Here is a 12,917-nt window from a genome sequence, read left to right as displayed (position 1 = left end):
AAAGCATACTATTAAAACCCTTTTATAACCCTATGTACACGTGCACTGTTGATACATCGTCGACTCCTTTTGCCTTTGTGTTGCTTGTTAAATTTAAAAATCCCCCAGTCCAAGGGGATGCTTCACTAGCAATTTTTTTTTTTTCCTTTACCAATTCTGAAATTCATCTTCCTTGAGAGAAGCTCTGACCCTACAGACACTGCTGGGAAACTCTAGGAGACCACAGCAGGCTTGGAGCTTACCCGCTGAGTGTTACCAGCAGAAAAATCGGGGACTGGGAGGGCAGCAGAAAACACCTATGTACCTTTTTGTTCAGTGGATACTGCATGACAGCGTTAAACAGAAGTAATCCCACGTCATAAATACAACAACCCCAAACAATCCAAAGTTAGGTAGAAGGAAAAGGAAGAAAGGAAAAAAAAAAAAAGGAGAGAAAAAGAAAATGTCTTAATCCTTTTAATAGTTCTTTTGCTGAGGGTGTTTTTTCACCTCTTTAAAAAGATACAGTCAAAAGCTCTCGGACAACAGGAACACGTGGCGCCAGCTCCTGCTCAGAGCAGTTGTACATGCCACAGCAGTCTCCAGCACCACGTGGAGCTGGAAAGTGTCGGTGGCCTCCGCCGGCAGTGACAGAGGAGTTTCACCTCTCAACCAGGCGACCGTTTAAAAAGCGACGGTCGTCAAACGGTCTGAAAACCCTCTAAATGCCGGAGAGGTGCTGGCCGCGTCTCCTTCCCCTCCGCAGAGTCACATCATGAGCAGTATGTACAATGAAGATGACTTCAATGCTTTTCTTCTTTGTACGATCACGTACCTAAATACCGAACGTCCATCTGGGTTGGTCTTGTCCTCGGCCAACGCGCCGGCCGCTCCGTCCCGGGCTGGGGAGGACGGGGAGCCCGAGCCCCTGGGGAAAGGCAGAGTCACAAATCCCACGGGCACAAGTTCCAGCATCCGCACGCTCGGGTCTCGCCTCCCCCCTTGGTGCTTCGGGAGCCACGCGGAAGGTCATCACCGCTGCGCGTTGCCTTCTACAGGGAGAATGGCGTGGTGCAGGCTCCGCGTGTGCTTCGAATCTAGTGTTTCGTGCTCTTCCGTGAAGCTGTCCGGGCTTGCCGCTCCGTCCAAAGAACTTCCACAGCTAGAGTTAGGAGACAACATGTCCTGCAGGAGGTCTTCCTGGACTATCCCAGAGTCTTTGTTCACTTTGCCCCTTTGGTTTCCTTCTTCCTCCTGGTCGTTGAGCAGCTTGGCCAGGAAGTTGATGTATTTCATAGCCAGGCGCAAAATCTCGTTCTTGCTCAGTTTTTTGTCGGGCGGGTGGGTGGGGATGAGTTTGCGAAGCTCTGCAAAGGCTCCGTTGACGTTCTGCTGTCTCCACCTCTCCCGGCTATTGGTAAAAATGCGACGAACCACTTTCGTATGAGGACCTGCAATTGCAACCACGCAGAATTAGGAGCGGGGCGTAACAGGTCATTTATTACTTTGCTGAATAGGTCGCCGTTTCCCAAATGAACCAATTTATTTTAGTCACATCAGCAAGGCAGCGAAACAGCAGTTTCCAGCTAACTGGAAGCTAACCTGATGAGCTGAGGTAGCCATAACTTCTGTTCAAGCCAGTGTGCCCTGGTTTCAGCTGGGATAGAGTTAATTTTCTTCCTAGTAGCTGGTACAGGGTGTTTTGGATTTAGTGTGAGAATAATGTTGATAACACACTGATGTTTTAGCTGTTGCTAAGTAGCACTTATCCGAAGTTAAGGATTTTTCAGCTTCCCGTGCTCTGCCAGCAAGCAGATGTACAAGAAGCTGGGAGGGAGCACGGCCAGGGCAGCTGACCTGAACTAGCCAAAGGGATATTCTATACCATAGAACATCACGCTCAGGATATGAACTGGGGGGAGTTGGCCGGGAGGGGCAGATAGCCGCTCGGGCATCAGTCAGCAGGTGGTGAGCAATTGCATTGTGCATCACTTCTCTTTTCTTGGGTTATATTTCACTGTCTTTTTTTAATCTTCCTGTTCATTACAATTATTATTATAATTGTTATTATATTTGTATTATTCTTATTATTATATTTTGGTTTAGTTATTAAACTGTTCTTACCTCAACCCACGAGTTTTACTTTTTTTTCCCAATTCTCCCTATCGTGCTGGGAGGGGGGAGGAGTAAGCGAGCGGCTGCGTGGTGCTTAGTTGTTGGCTGGGGTTAAACCATGACACAGTGGAAGGGAAAAATGGAGTTGCATCTTTTTAGATGTCTTCTGAGACACATAAATTTACCTCTCCTAGGAGGAAGGCTAAGGCCATGACACATGTGCAAAACGCTGATATATTTTTAGGGTATCTCAGCAACAAAGGTCCTATTAAAAGTTTATCTCACTAGATGGCTTTATTTTCTGTCCCAAAAAACGTCTTACGGACATACCATTGGGACAGGAGGAAATTAGCTTGAGCAGAGGCTTTGACAGCTCTAAGATCCAGACAACTTCCCTGATGTAGGCAGGATCCAGAGCTGATAAAGACTGTAGGACTGCCACCAGCCCTCTGGGTGGTTTATGTGAAATGGGGTGGCAGGATTCACCCTGTAGCAATGAGGACAGGTAGCAACGTGACACACGGAGTGAAAGCAACGTCCTTGCTGGAAGGGTGATCACGGGTGGAGGATGAAGCAGTTTCACAGCTGACCTGAGGACCATCTGCTCTCTCTGCACATCGTGGCATCTTCTCCCTATCTGACAGTAATTGGAGAAGGGACTCTAAATTGCTAGAGGTGTCCATTTGGCTCAGTTACATGTGAACTCCAGTTAAATCCCTGTAATTTTACAGCCATATTCCTGACAGGGCATGTTACACAGGATGGATGCACAAAATGGATCAATTCTCCTTCTAGATCATCAGAGTAACCCCTGTTGGCACAAGCAAGACATTGTCTCTGTGCTAGGAGAGACCCAAAAGCATGTCTACCCAAAAGGATTGTGCTGCAGGAGTAGCAATGCTCTAAGTCAGGACTGCAGGTCCTTGGGTCCATGGAAACCAGTTCATGTAAGGAGACACTACCATTAAGATGCTTTTATTATTACACCCTTTCCATCCTCACCTCCAGGAGACACCAACAGTGAAAGAACACGGCGACCTCATGCAACTATGGGAGAATGACCATGGCTGAAACCCCCATAGGATGGGAAGCATCACATACAACGAGAATCCTCACAAAGTATGAAGCAAAGACTTGCAGGTAACACACCAGTGAGTCGTACCCCAAAAGAGTGGCTGTGAATATTCCCATCCACACCATCTCTCCCCTGTAGTCCCCCCTCCTGCCCGAGACACTTGCCTAACTACTCCCTTCTGGTGGGAGCAAGTCCCTGGCCATGGTGAGCAGTTTAAGGCATAGCTCTGCCATGACTCAGTGAAACCAGTATCCCAGGAGGCATTTAAACATCATTATTCTTATACAGCAGAACTCTTGGCTGCTTTGTCTGTGGCACAGCAGCCAAACAGATGTGATTTTGGAGGCATCTTAGTCAGGCTGCACCTTGACAGCTCCAACCTGACACGACGCAAGAAGAGGAATCCCACGTTCCAGCTGATTAAACACCATCACACTTTCCTCCCGTCAGGGGAAACTAGAGCCCCTCCGATCCAGCACATCACACGAAATACCCACCACGGCAGGGTTTGCACAGGGACACACTCCCAAGCAGCCAGATTAAAGCTACCGGCTTCTCCAGCATGCGAGCAGCCATCCAACTCACTTCTCGCAGCATGCTCAGGAGCAGGGGGTCCCCCAAAATCACAAAGAGCCCCTCGGATAAGCTGGGGGGTGTCAGAATGAGAAACTCATCTCCGACCTCTAGGATCCCGGTCTGATGCTTCAATAAAGGCAATTTTCCACTCCCAAACAGCACGTAAATGCCCTTTGTATGAATTAATGTGCAAGAGCTTATGGAAAGGGAAGGTTTCTTGTCCCTGATGCGCACAGCCCACTGTGCCGTGGGGTCGTGGGGAAGGTGGTGGGGACCAAAGGGACCTCAGCAACACCAGGCTGCCCAGCACTGCTAATAAGGCAGTGGAGAATGTGCTACAACCTACTACAATAATACAACGGTTTCAACACTTAACTGCTCTTTCCAGACAAGACAAAGCAACCAGCCTCAAATCCAGAAGGAGATGCAGCTTAAAACCTTTTTACTCCCATAAGGGCATGAAAAAAAGAAGCCTTGGATACTGTTTATTTAAAAAAAAAAAAATCTCAAGAGACTTCCAGTCTTCACAGCCTTCAAACATGCATCTCTATTCACTGAAAGTTGCCAACTGAAAGGCATCTATTCATAAATAGGTCAGAAATCAGAAAAAAGACCTGTTCATTTTCATCCAGGGGCACCCAAACCAAGCTCCAGTATATAACACAAATTCTGACACCACTCACATTTTTGATTCCTTCATCAACCAAATTAAACGTACCTTTTAGAAAGAGATCAGGTTTTGGCCAAAACATGTCAAGCGAAGGAGAAATTTAAAATGCCCCATAGCTGTGTTATAATAGAAGAGATTTATTTCTCATAAAGAAACTTGCCTCGTAATTAATTCAAGCAGTCGGCTGAGAAATTTTGCCTGGATTTTGTTCCAATCCATTGACTGCTGCTTTTTTAATTGTAATTAGAGATCTGAGGAAAATGAATAAAAAGATGAGCTTCCAAAGTTCCAGAATATCCTTGCAGATACTTTTTTACATTTTTATCTCCATTTATATCTATTTTTTAAGAAGATATTCAATGCACCAAACTTTCCCCCAAATGGATAAAGAAATAGTTGCAAAAACCCCACCACTCGTTTCCTTACAGAGGAAACCAAACACCAAGCGCCTGGCAAGACTCTCCTGCCCTTCTGCACCTCCCAAGGACTGAGGACCCGCAGGAGTGATGCTCCAGCATCCCACGGATGTCACCTGGCAGGTGACCATCAGAACGATGAGCAAAGCCCGGGAGACCACACAGATGCCTCAGCATGGGACGCACACCCCTACAAATTGCTCCTGTTCAGACAGCATCATCTGGTACCTATTTTTCCCCCCAAAATTCTGAGCCCAGTCTTGGAAATTGGGCAGGATTGGGCCCAACCTATACACCTGCATTAAAGCACAGATCCAAAAACTTGGTTACGACCCAATAGCTCTGTAATCCTTCATATCTAATTTAATAGCACGTCAAAAGCTTTAGTCAGACACCGTGGTTTGATGGACTTTGTGCCGTAGCCGCTAAGCCTCCGAATCGAAACCCAGCCAGAAAGACCTTCTTGTGCCGGGGGCTGAGCCCACCCCTGCCCCACGGGGCCACGGTGTGAAAGGACCAGGCCGACGGAGGAGGGCAGAGCGTGGGGAGAGAGGGACTGATGAACGCAGATAACGCCCTGAGCCCATCATCTCATACCGTATTATTTTAGAGCGATGTAGATTACGATTTGATCTGATTTTAGATTAGCCGGGTAGAAGGAAAGGGACAGCTAGCTAGAAAGAAGGAAAATTAATTGTCTGGCGATTGAAATACACCGTTTGCAGTTGCTAAAGAGGAAACACATTTCAATGGAGCTCATTTGTACGGGCTGTTAACTCTGCAGATAAACGTGTCAGCCTTCCACGTGCAAATTGTTCTCGCAAACATCCCTTTGCGTGGGCAGCGCTGCCGCCTGCCCGCAGCCTCCCGCAACCCTCCGGCTGCCTGGGAGCAGGCAGCGGGATCCTGCCCTGCCTTCTCCCTGCCTTCCTTTCTTTGAAATTATCCCGCCGGTCCCACGGGGATCCCCACACCTGGGATCTCTGCTCGGACACCAGACCGTCACCCTCCACGTCTGCTGCCAGGCTCTGCCACAAGACCAGACACGGGGTATTTCTCCACGGCAGGCTGCAGCACGCTGTGGATATATACCGAAGCAAGGTGCAGACAAGCTGGCGAAGGGACCAGCCACGATGCCGCTGTGACCCTGCAGACCTTAGCACGGGTTTAGCCCTTTGCAGACCTTAGCACAGGTTTAGCCCTTTGCTTTTAGGCAGTTTAAAGGCGAGTGGGATCTTTCTGCCCGAGGCTGTGGTCCACGTTAGGAATGCCTCCTGGCTGAAGAGGTTTGCAAACACAGCATGTCACTGCGATGGCCCTGATCCAGCCTCTGCACTTCAACAAAGACTTAAATTTAGTGGCTTCCTTCGGATTTAATCTCTAAGCAATTTGCAGAACAGGGATGTAATTAACCATACGCTGAACTGCTTTGCTGCGTGAAAGCAAATCCACCGAGCACGCTGCCGGTCATTAGCCGGGACAGATTTGGGCTCTGCTGTACAAGACCCTTACCCGGGGGAGCTACCCTGCCACCACAGGCATCTTATTCGCCTTTTACCATTTGGGGTTTAAATCCCAGCGTGTGCCACCGTGCGGCAACTCGCCCCCTTCAGCAGATGGGGAACCCCCCAAAAGCCAGCGCAGGGGCGAAACGCTCTCACCGTCGGTGATCTCCATCTCGTAGGGAGAGGGTCTCCTCTTCACCCGGTTGCTGCCGTACATAGAGAAGGAGTCCGGTTCGCCGAAAAACCCGCTGCGAACGAAAGGCAGAGAGAGGCAGTCAGGACACACCAGCATCCTCCCGCCGTGGCCCCCGGCCCCCCCCCGCGTGGGAGGGCTGGGAAGCGCCCGGGGCCGGTGGGAAGCCGAGCTGCTCCGTGACCTCGGAGGGAGCTCACGGCTCACGAAACCGAGCCCGGGGTCGTGCGGCCACACGACACGCGGCCGCCCGGGGGACACGCACCGAGGGACGCCAGCCCCGCGTGGGCAGGGGGATGCGGGCGGCGTGGGGCACCCAGGCTAGCGGCTCCCGGGCAAAACTCCCCCCCCCTCCCCGCGGGCACGGACGCCCACCCGGGCCGGGTTCGCAGCGCAGGCTCCCCCCGGAGAGGAGATGGCTGCGGGGAGCGGGGGGGGGCTCCGGCCCGGCCCGTGGGGGCTGCGCTCTGACCCCTGCGAGAGCGGTGTCTGGCCCTGGCGCTTATTTGCGGCACTCATCGGAGGAGAGAGCGAGCTCCGAGGCTCTAAATCAGCTCTCGACAAGCACCCGCGTTTACTGACGGCCCCCTTGCTCTGCCCGGGGCATTTCTACCGCGATTTTTTTTTTTTTCCCCCCTGGGAACGACAGTTTTTCGTTTCGTGTTTTTTTGTTTGGTTTTTTTCCCCCCCCTCCCTTTCTTCTTTCGCGAAGTTGCATGCAAACCCGCGATGACTAAGCGCCGAGCCCCGCGCGGTGGAAGGGACTCTGCTGCCGCTGCCGTTCCCCCCCCCCCTCCTTCTCCTTCCCACCCCGGCGCCCCTCGGGGACCCGCTCCGAGGGCCCCCCCGCCGGGGTTGGGGTTGGAAAGACACGGACCTGTTGATGGTGGCCAGCGGCTGGCCCAGGTTGTAGAGCATGGCCCTGCCGGGGGGCTGCAGCGGCAGAGCGGGGGGGCTCAGCTGCACCATGCGGGCCTCGCAGGCGGCCTCGGCGGCGCGGCACGGCTCGGCTCCCGGCGCTCTCTGCATCGCCTCCCCCGCCGCCTCCCGGCTTTTTATGTCCAGGGAGCCCCCCCGGCGCACCAGCTCGATGACGGGCACGGGGGCGGCGGGGGGCCCGGGGGAGGGCCGGCCCGCCTCCTTGGACGCCCCGTTGAGCAGCAGCTGGGGGTCCGCCGGCGCCTCCATGCCCCCGCGGCTGCTCTCCGGCTCGTTCGTGCTCTCCGCTTCCGAGTCGTGCCGCCGGGGGGGGCGGGCATCGCGGGGGTCACTGGGGGGCGGCGGGGCGGGCGGCCTGTCCATCGTCCTGCGGAGAGAGGCAGCGGTGAGGGGCGGCCCCGGCTGGAGGGGGGTACCCCGCTCCCCGGGCACCGCCCCGACGGGGAGAGGGGGGGGGGGACACGACACGCTTCGGCACTGGGGCTTGGCCGGCGAGAAGTGGGGGGAGCCGGGGGGGGGGGGGGGGAGGAGGGCAGGGGAGGCACGAATCGCCCCAAACCGATTGGAGTTTGCCGGCGGGACGGGCCCCGTCGCCACACCGACAGGGGCCGGGGGTCCGCGGGGCCACGCCGCCGAGCCGTGCGGTGACGTCACGAGGCGCCCCGGCCCCCGCCGTGACGTCACGGAGCCCCCGCGGAACGGTGCGGCGCTGTGGCGGCGTCGTGCAGCGGCCCGGCCCCGCACGACGCACCGCGCAGGGAGCGGCCCGGCCGGACAGACCCCCCCCCCCCCATCCCCAAACACCCCCCCCCCAGCCCCCCACTCCGCAGCCCGGCGCCCCGCGGGGATTTTACGCGGCTCCACGCGGAGGGCTGACAGCAGCATCGCGGCGGCTAACGCAGCCCCAGGGGCTCGGCCAGCGCCCGGCGCGCCCCGCCGGCCGGGGGCTAAATTCTGCAGCCAAAATTTCGTGGGCGGGAGGAGGTTCAGCCCCTCTCCCCCCCCCCCCCCTCCGCGTTTGGGGGAATTTCTCCCCATTTTGGGGTCCCCCGTGGTGTTTGCGGCCCGGCTTGCCGGCAGCGGCCTCAGCCGCACGGGCGACCGCCTCCCCTCCCGTTTTAATTTTTAGTATTATTATTTTTTAAAACGCACGCCAAGCCACATTTTGGGGGAGAGGGGGTTAAACCAGCCCGTAACGGACTCAATCCCCCCCGCAGGAAGGAGGCAGGGGCCCGGCGCGGAGCAGCCCTCCCTCCGCGGCCGCGCACCGGCATTGTCCCCCTTCTCCCACAGAACGACTACTGTCGCGACAGGGCACCTCGCGCCGAGGGCAGGCAGCGATGTCGCCATTATTGCCATGCTATTTCTCACCCCCCCGCCCTCGTTCGGGTTTGTCTTTTGGGTTTTTTTGTTGTTGGGGTTTTTTTTTCCTATAAATAAGGGGCTTCGCGGAGCAGAGAGCTGCCACACGCTGGGTGTCCTCCCCATCCTTCTCGCTCCTTTGCCTTGGGTAATTTTTTTTTTTTTCCGTTCTGCTGGGTTGAATTGCGAGAGACACCCCCCCCCCCCTTTTTTTTTTGGCCATATCTCACCATCTCTCTTGAAAAAAAAAAGCAAAAACAACAAAAACAAAAGCAACCACCCAACCTAAAGCACAAGCTCTCTCTTCCCTCCAGCCCCTTCCCCGCCAGCCCTCTAGAAAGAAAAATCTAATTGCCTATTCCGATATTGTATAGGAAGAGATTACTCACATGTGTCATATTTAAGTAGGGACACCGCAAGTCTCTCCTGTTTCAACAAAAGCGCTCTCAGTGTCAGGCTGAATTTACTCCTCCCACCTCAAGGTACTTACGACTTTACAGAGAGGAAGGACACCCGCATCGGGATAAAACTGCTAAATCCTGGGAGGAAGAGAAGGGGGGGGGGAAGAAAAAGAGGAGAGGGTGGATCTCGTGGGCCCGGATTGCCAGAGAGCAGCGGAGAGAGGGGTGCAGGGGAGAGGCAAGGAGGGGACGGCACCCTGGGGTGGCTCCTGTTAGAGGGGACAGCCGGCCACCCCCGCGTGTCCCCGTCCGTCCCCCGTGTCCCCCCCCCCCCACGGCTCGTCCCCGCCGCGCAGCCGGGAGCCGCCGCTCACACACGGGGCCACGGCCAGGCGTGGAAAAAATAAACAGATAAAAAAACGAGGAGGGAGAAAAAAAAAAAAAACGCAAAAAAAATAAGCCCTATATTTGGGGCGAATTGGGCGTTTTTTTGGACACATTGCAAGCCCGGTGTCCCCGGGAGGAAATCCCAGACGGGGCCACAGACGGAGTTGTTTTTCTCCCGCTGGGCTCGCAAAGAGCGGCGGCCGCCTTTCTCCCTCGCCCGGCTGGAAAATTTAATTTCTAAAGGGGTAAATTGAATTCCTAAAGGGGCCGGTTACCGGCAGCGCTCCCGCCCGAGGAGCCGCGACGACCGGGGCCGGGCCGCCGGTGGGGTGAGCCCGCTCCCCGCCGCGGATCAACAGGAAGGCGAGGACTGCTGCCCCCCCCCCCCCCCAACGAAATCAGGAAAAATAAGGTTTTCCCCTTCGTAAAAAAAGAAATTATCCCGATGGCGTCCTCTCCCGTTTTCGTTAAAAACGAAATACACAAAACCACAAAAATACCCGCAGTGTTTTGCCTTCATTTGGGGGTGATTTCGCTTTGAAAAATGGGGGGGGGGGGGGGGAGCATTAATTCCCCGCCCGCTGGTTTCTGGTCCGCAAAATCCTTTTGTTTTCCAGCAGCGGATCGGCAGGAAATTTCCAGCCCAGAAACGCTCCTCTCCCGCGGGCTTTTTTTGTAGGGAAATTGCCCCAAAGCGGAGGGGCGGGAGGGAGCGGTATATGGGGGGAGACACCCCCCCCTCATATCCCAGGAACAAGCGAACAGGCCCTGGCCATCGGCCGGGCCGGGTCCTGGTCCCCCCCTTCTCCGGGAGGGGCTGGGGGAAGCCGGGCCCGGTGGGCGCTTCGCCCCCGCGGCCGGTCCCAGCCGCCTTTTGGCTGCCGCAGCCCGGGGGTCCCGGTGGTGGAGGGGGGGGGGGGGCAAGAAGCGCACCCCACAGTTTCAAAGGAGAAAGCGTCTTCTCCTCCTCACCCACCCCGCATCAAAGAAGGGAAAAAGATTAAAACCCAACCGCGGAAGAGACTTGGGGTTTTTTTCTCCCCCCCCTCGCCTATCTCTTACATGGGCCCGAAGCCCCCCAAGCCCCCTTGGCTGCTTCTTGACGCCCCCCCCCAAAACCCCCAGCCCACCAGAGCCACCGCCCTGGCCCGCTGCAGGGCCGGATCCCTCTCTACTCACCATTTGCTTTTCATTGGGAAAAGTGAGTGGAGCCATTTTGTGGCCTACGCATCGCGGCTATATTTGTAGTAAGTGTTGGGTGGCTTCAGCTGGGTAGGCTCTAATTCCACATCACGTCCAGTTTCCTATTTAGTATGGAGAGCGGAACACTACTGCAATGTGGCCGAGAGAGATAAAACCCCAGCAGTGGCCCGCCTGCCCTGATAAGCTTCTAAACCCATTATTTATGAAATGATTCATTATTATTTGGCAATTTTATCGAAGGAAAGCGGAAAATTATTGCAGGGATATGCATAGGAATAACTCCGGAATGCATGCCTTCTAGCTTTTTATGTGTGTGTGCTTAGATGCTCTTAAAAAGACACTGCAAAAAAAAAAAAAAAAAAAAAAAGAGTAATAAAAAATTGCACTGTGCCTGCCCGCATCTGAATAGCAATTCTTTATTTTAGTCCTCTCGGAGGTTATTATGCCCCTGATTCCCCCCCCCCCCTTTTTTTTTTATTAAATATGGAACACCTACTCCGTTCTTAATTAAATTTAATGAGCCAAAATAAATTGTTGGAGATGCTGAGAGAGAGGGAAGGGGTGTGGGCTGCTTTGGGACAAGAGGAGGTAAATAAAGCACATCGACAGGAGACGTTTTGGAGAGAAGTGGCCCCATCCCCAGCCTTCCTCGCCCCACAATGTGTGTTTTCGCTGAAGGGCTAAATTGGGGGGCGAGCTCCCTCTCTCATCTCCCGTGCTGGGGCGGGGGGGGGAGGCCGAGCATCCCTGCCGGGCTGGGGGATGCCAGGGAACGGGGAGCGGAGCGGGTACCGAGCCGGGAAATTTGGGATGTGAGCGGAGGTGAGAGCTCGGCGTGGGGGTCAGGGCCGACCCTGGAGGGAGAGGGGCCTGGGGAAGGGGAGAAAGGGCCCTTGGTCGCCCCGGAGCGGGTGCGGGGCAGCCAGCGGGGCTCGGGGACCGGGATCGGCTGCGCGCCCCGTCGGGGCTGGGGCTCAGCCCGGCCGCGGAGGGCTCCGGCCCTCCGGCCCCGGGGGGGACGACGACGGGGAGACCCCCGGCCCTCGCCAAAGCCGCCGTGCGAAACCGGAGCGGCTGCTGGGGGACGGGGAACCGGGCGGGTGCGGGGGTCGGTTGCCCAACGGGGCGCTTGCCAAGGCACGGGAGGCGTCCGAAACCCTCCCCAAATTGCCAGAAGGCTCCCGGCAGAGGAAGGGGAGGCCGGCGGGGATGGCTGGAGGGTCCCGGGTCCGCTCCTCCGGACAGCCGCGGGTAAAGCCGTCCTAAAGACGGCGGCGGGGAGCGGTTTTCGATAAAGCTCGGGAGATCGGCCTTGCCCCGGGCAGCCGAAAATCAACGAAATCTCCACCGGAGCGGGGCGGGGAGGAGGGAGCCGGGGCTGAGCACCTCCCGAGCCGCCCCCCGGTCCCCACTGCGGGGCTGGGGCGAGGTTGCGGCCCCCGGCCGTGCTGCGGGGAGCCCGGGCCGAGGGCGAGAAGCTCAACCGGGGAGGACCGGCCGCACCTGCCCGGCGGAGGGGGGACACACACGGGACGACGGCGGGGCTGGGGGTGCGGGGGTGTCTATTGTGTCCCCGCCACCTGCACGGCCTCCCGCAGGGGGAAATGCCGGAGCTGTTATTCTTCCTTTCACTCCTTCCCTTCAACCTCCCGCTCTTGGACGCGGCCGTGGGAGAGGTTTCCACAAACCCTCCCCGGCTCCCTCCCAGCCCCCCGGGGTCGGGTGCCGGCAGGCAGGAGCCCCGCACGATGCCGGCAGCGTGCGTGGGGCGGCGGGGCAGGGGACGGTCACGACGCGGTGGAGAGCCCGTCGTGCCTCCCGCCAGGAAACACGACCATTTTCAAGCCGGCTCCTCTAACCAACAGGAAGCGTTAAAGATAGAACAGCCGGGGCTGGGCGGGGGAGATTAGGAAGCCGAGCATCTTCTGTGCACCGAGAGCCGCTGCGGGGGCCATTCCCACCCGTGCCTGCCCCCGGTGGGGTGGGAGCCGTGGCCGCGGTTCACCCATCTCAGCCGGCACGGCTGCCCCTCGCTGGGCAACCCAACCCCGAGCCTAAGAGGGACCCTGGGGTGGCAGGTAACGGGCACCTTTCCT

The 12,917-nt window shown here is 56.4% G+C and overlaps 1 protein-coding gene across 2 annotated transcripts; it reads right to left on the bottom strand.

Moving 5' to 3' along the window:
• Nucleotides 1-440: 440 nt before the first annotated feature.
• TAL1 (TAL bHLH transcription factor 1, erythroid differentiation factor) lies at nucleotides 441-11,264 on the bottom strand. Of its 2 annotated transcripts, XM_069788800.1 has the most exons (5): nucleotides 10,798-11,264; nucleotides 9,220-9,369; nucleotides 7,407-7,835; nucleotides 6,493-6,584; nucleotides 441-1,430 (listed from the first exon to the last, which is right to left on the bottom strand). In XM_069788800.1, coding segments are annotated over exons 2-5 (942 nt in total). In that variant the 5' UTR covers nucleotides 9,222-9,369; nucleotides 10,798-11,264; the 3' UTR covers nucleotides 441-1,011. The 2 variants fall into 2 exon arrangements, with proteins under 2 accessions (XP_069644901.1, XP_069644900.1); XM_069788799.1 differs by lacking the exon at nucleotides 9,220-9,369 and having other exon boundaries at nucleotides 10,798-10,910.
• Nucleotides 11,265-12,917: the final 1,653 nt, after the last annotated feature.

The sequence above is a fragment of the Haliaeetus albicilla genome, chromosome 8, assembly GCF_947461875.1.
Source record: "Haliaeetus albicilla chromosome 8, bHalAlb1.1, whole genome shotgun sequence".
Taxonomy (NCBI): Eukaryota; Metazoa; Chordata; class Aves; order Accipitriformes; family Accipitridae; genus Haliaeetus; species Haliaeetus albicilla.
Note: the sequence above shows the minus strand (reverse complement) of the source record. Positions and strands in the feature narration are given on the sequence as shown.

What these genes read in the sequence shown, in the direction of transcription:
- TAL1 (XM_069788799.1), bottom strand. An exon ending in CCGCTGGCCACCATCAACAG is followed by an intron (nt 6,585 to 7,406) that starts GTCCGTGTCTTT and finishes TTTCGTTCGCAG; the next exon opens with CGGGTTTTTCGGCGAACCGG. An exon ending in CGAGATGGAGATCACCGACG is followed by an intron (nt 1,431 to 6,492) that starts GTGAGAGCGTTT and finishes TTGCAATTGCAG; the next exon opens with GTCCTCATACGAAAGTGGTT.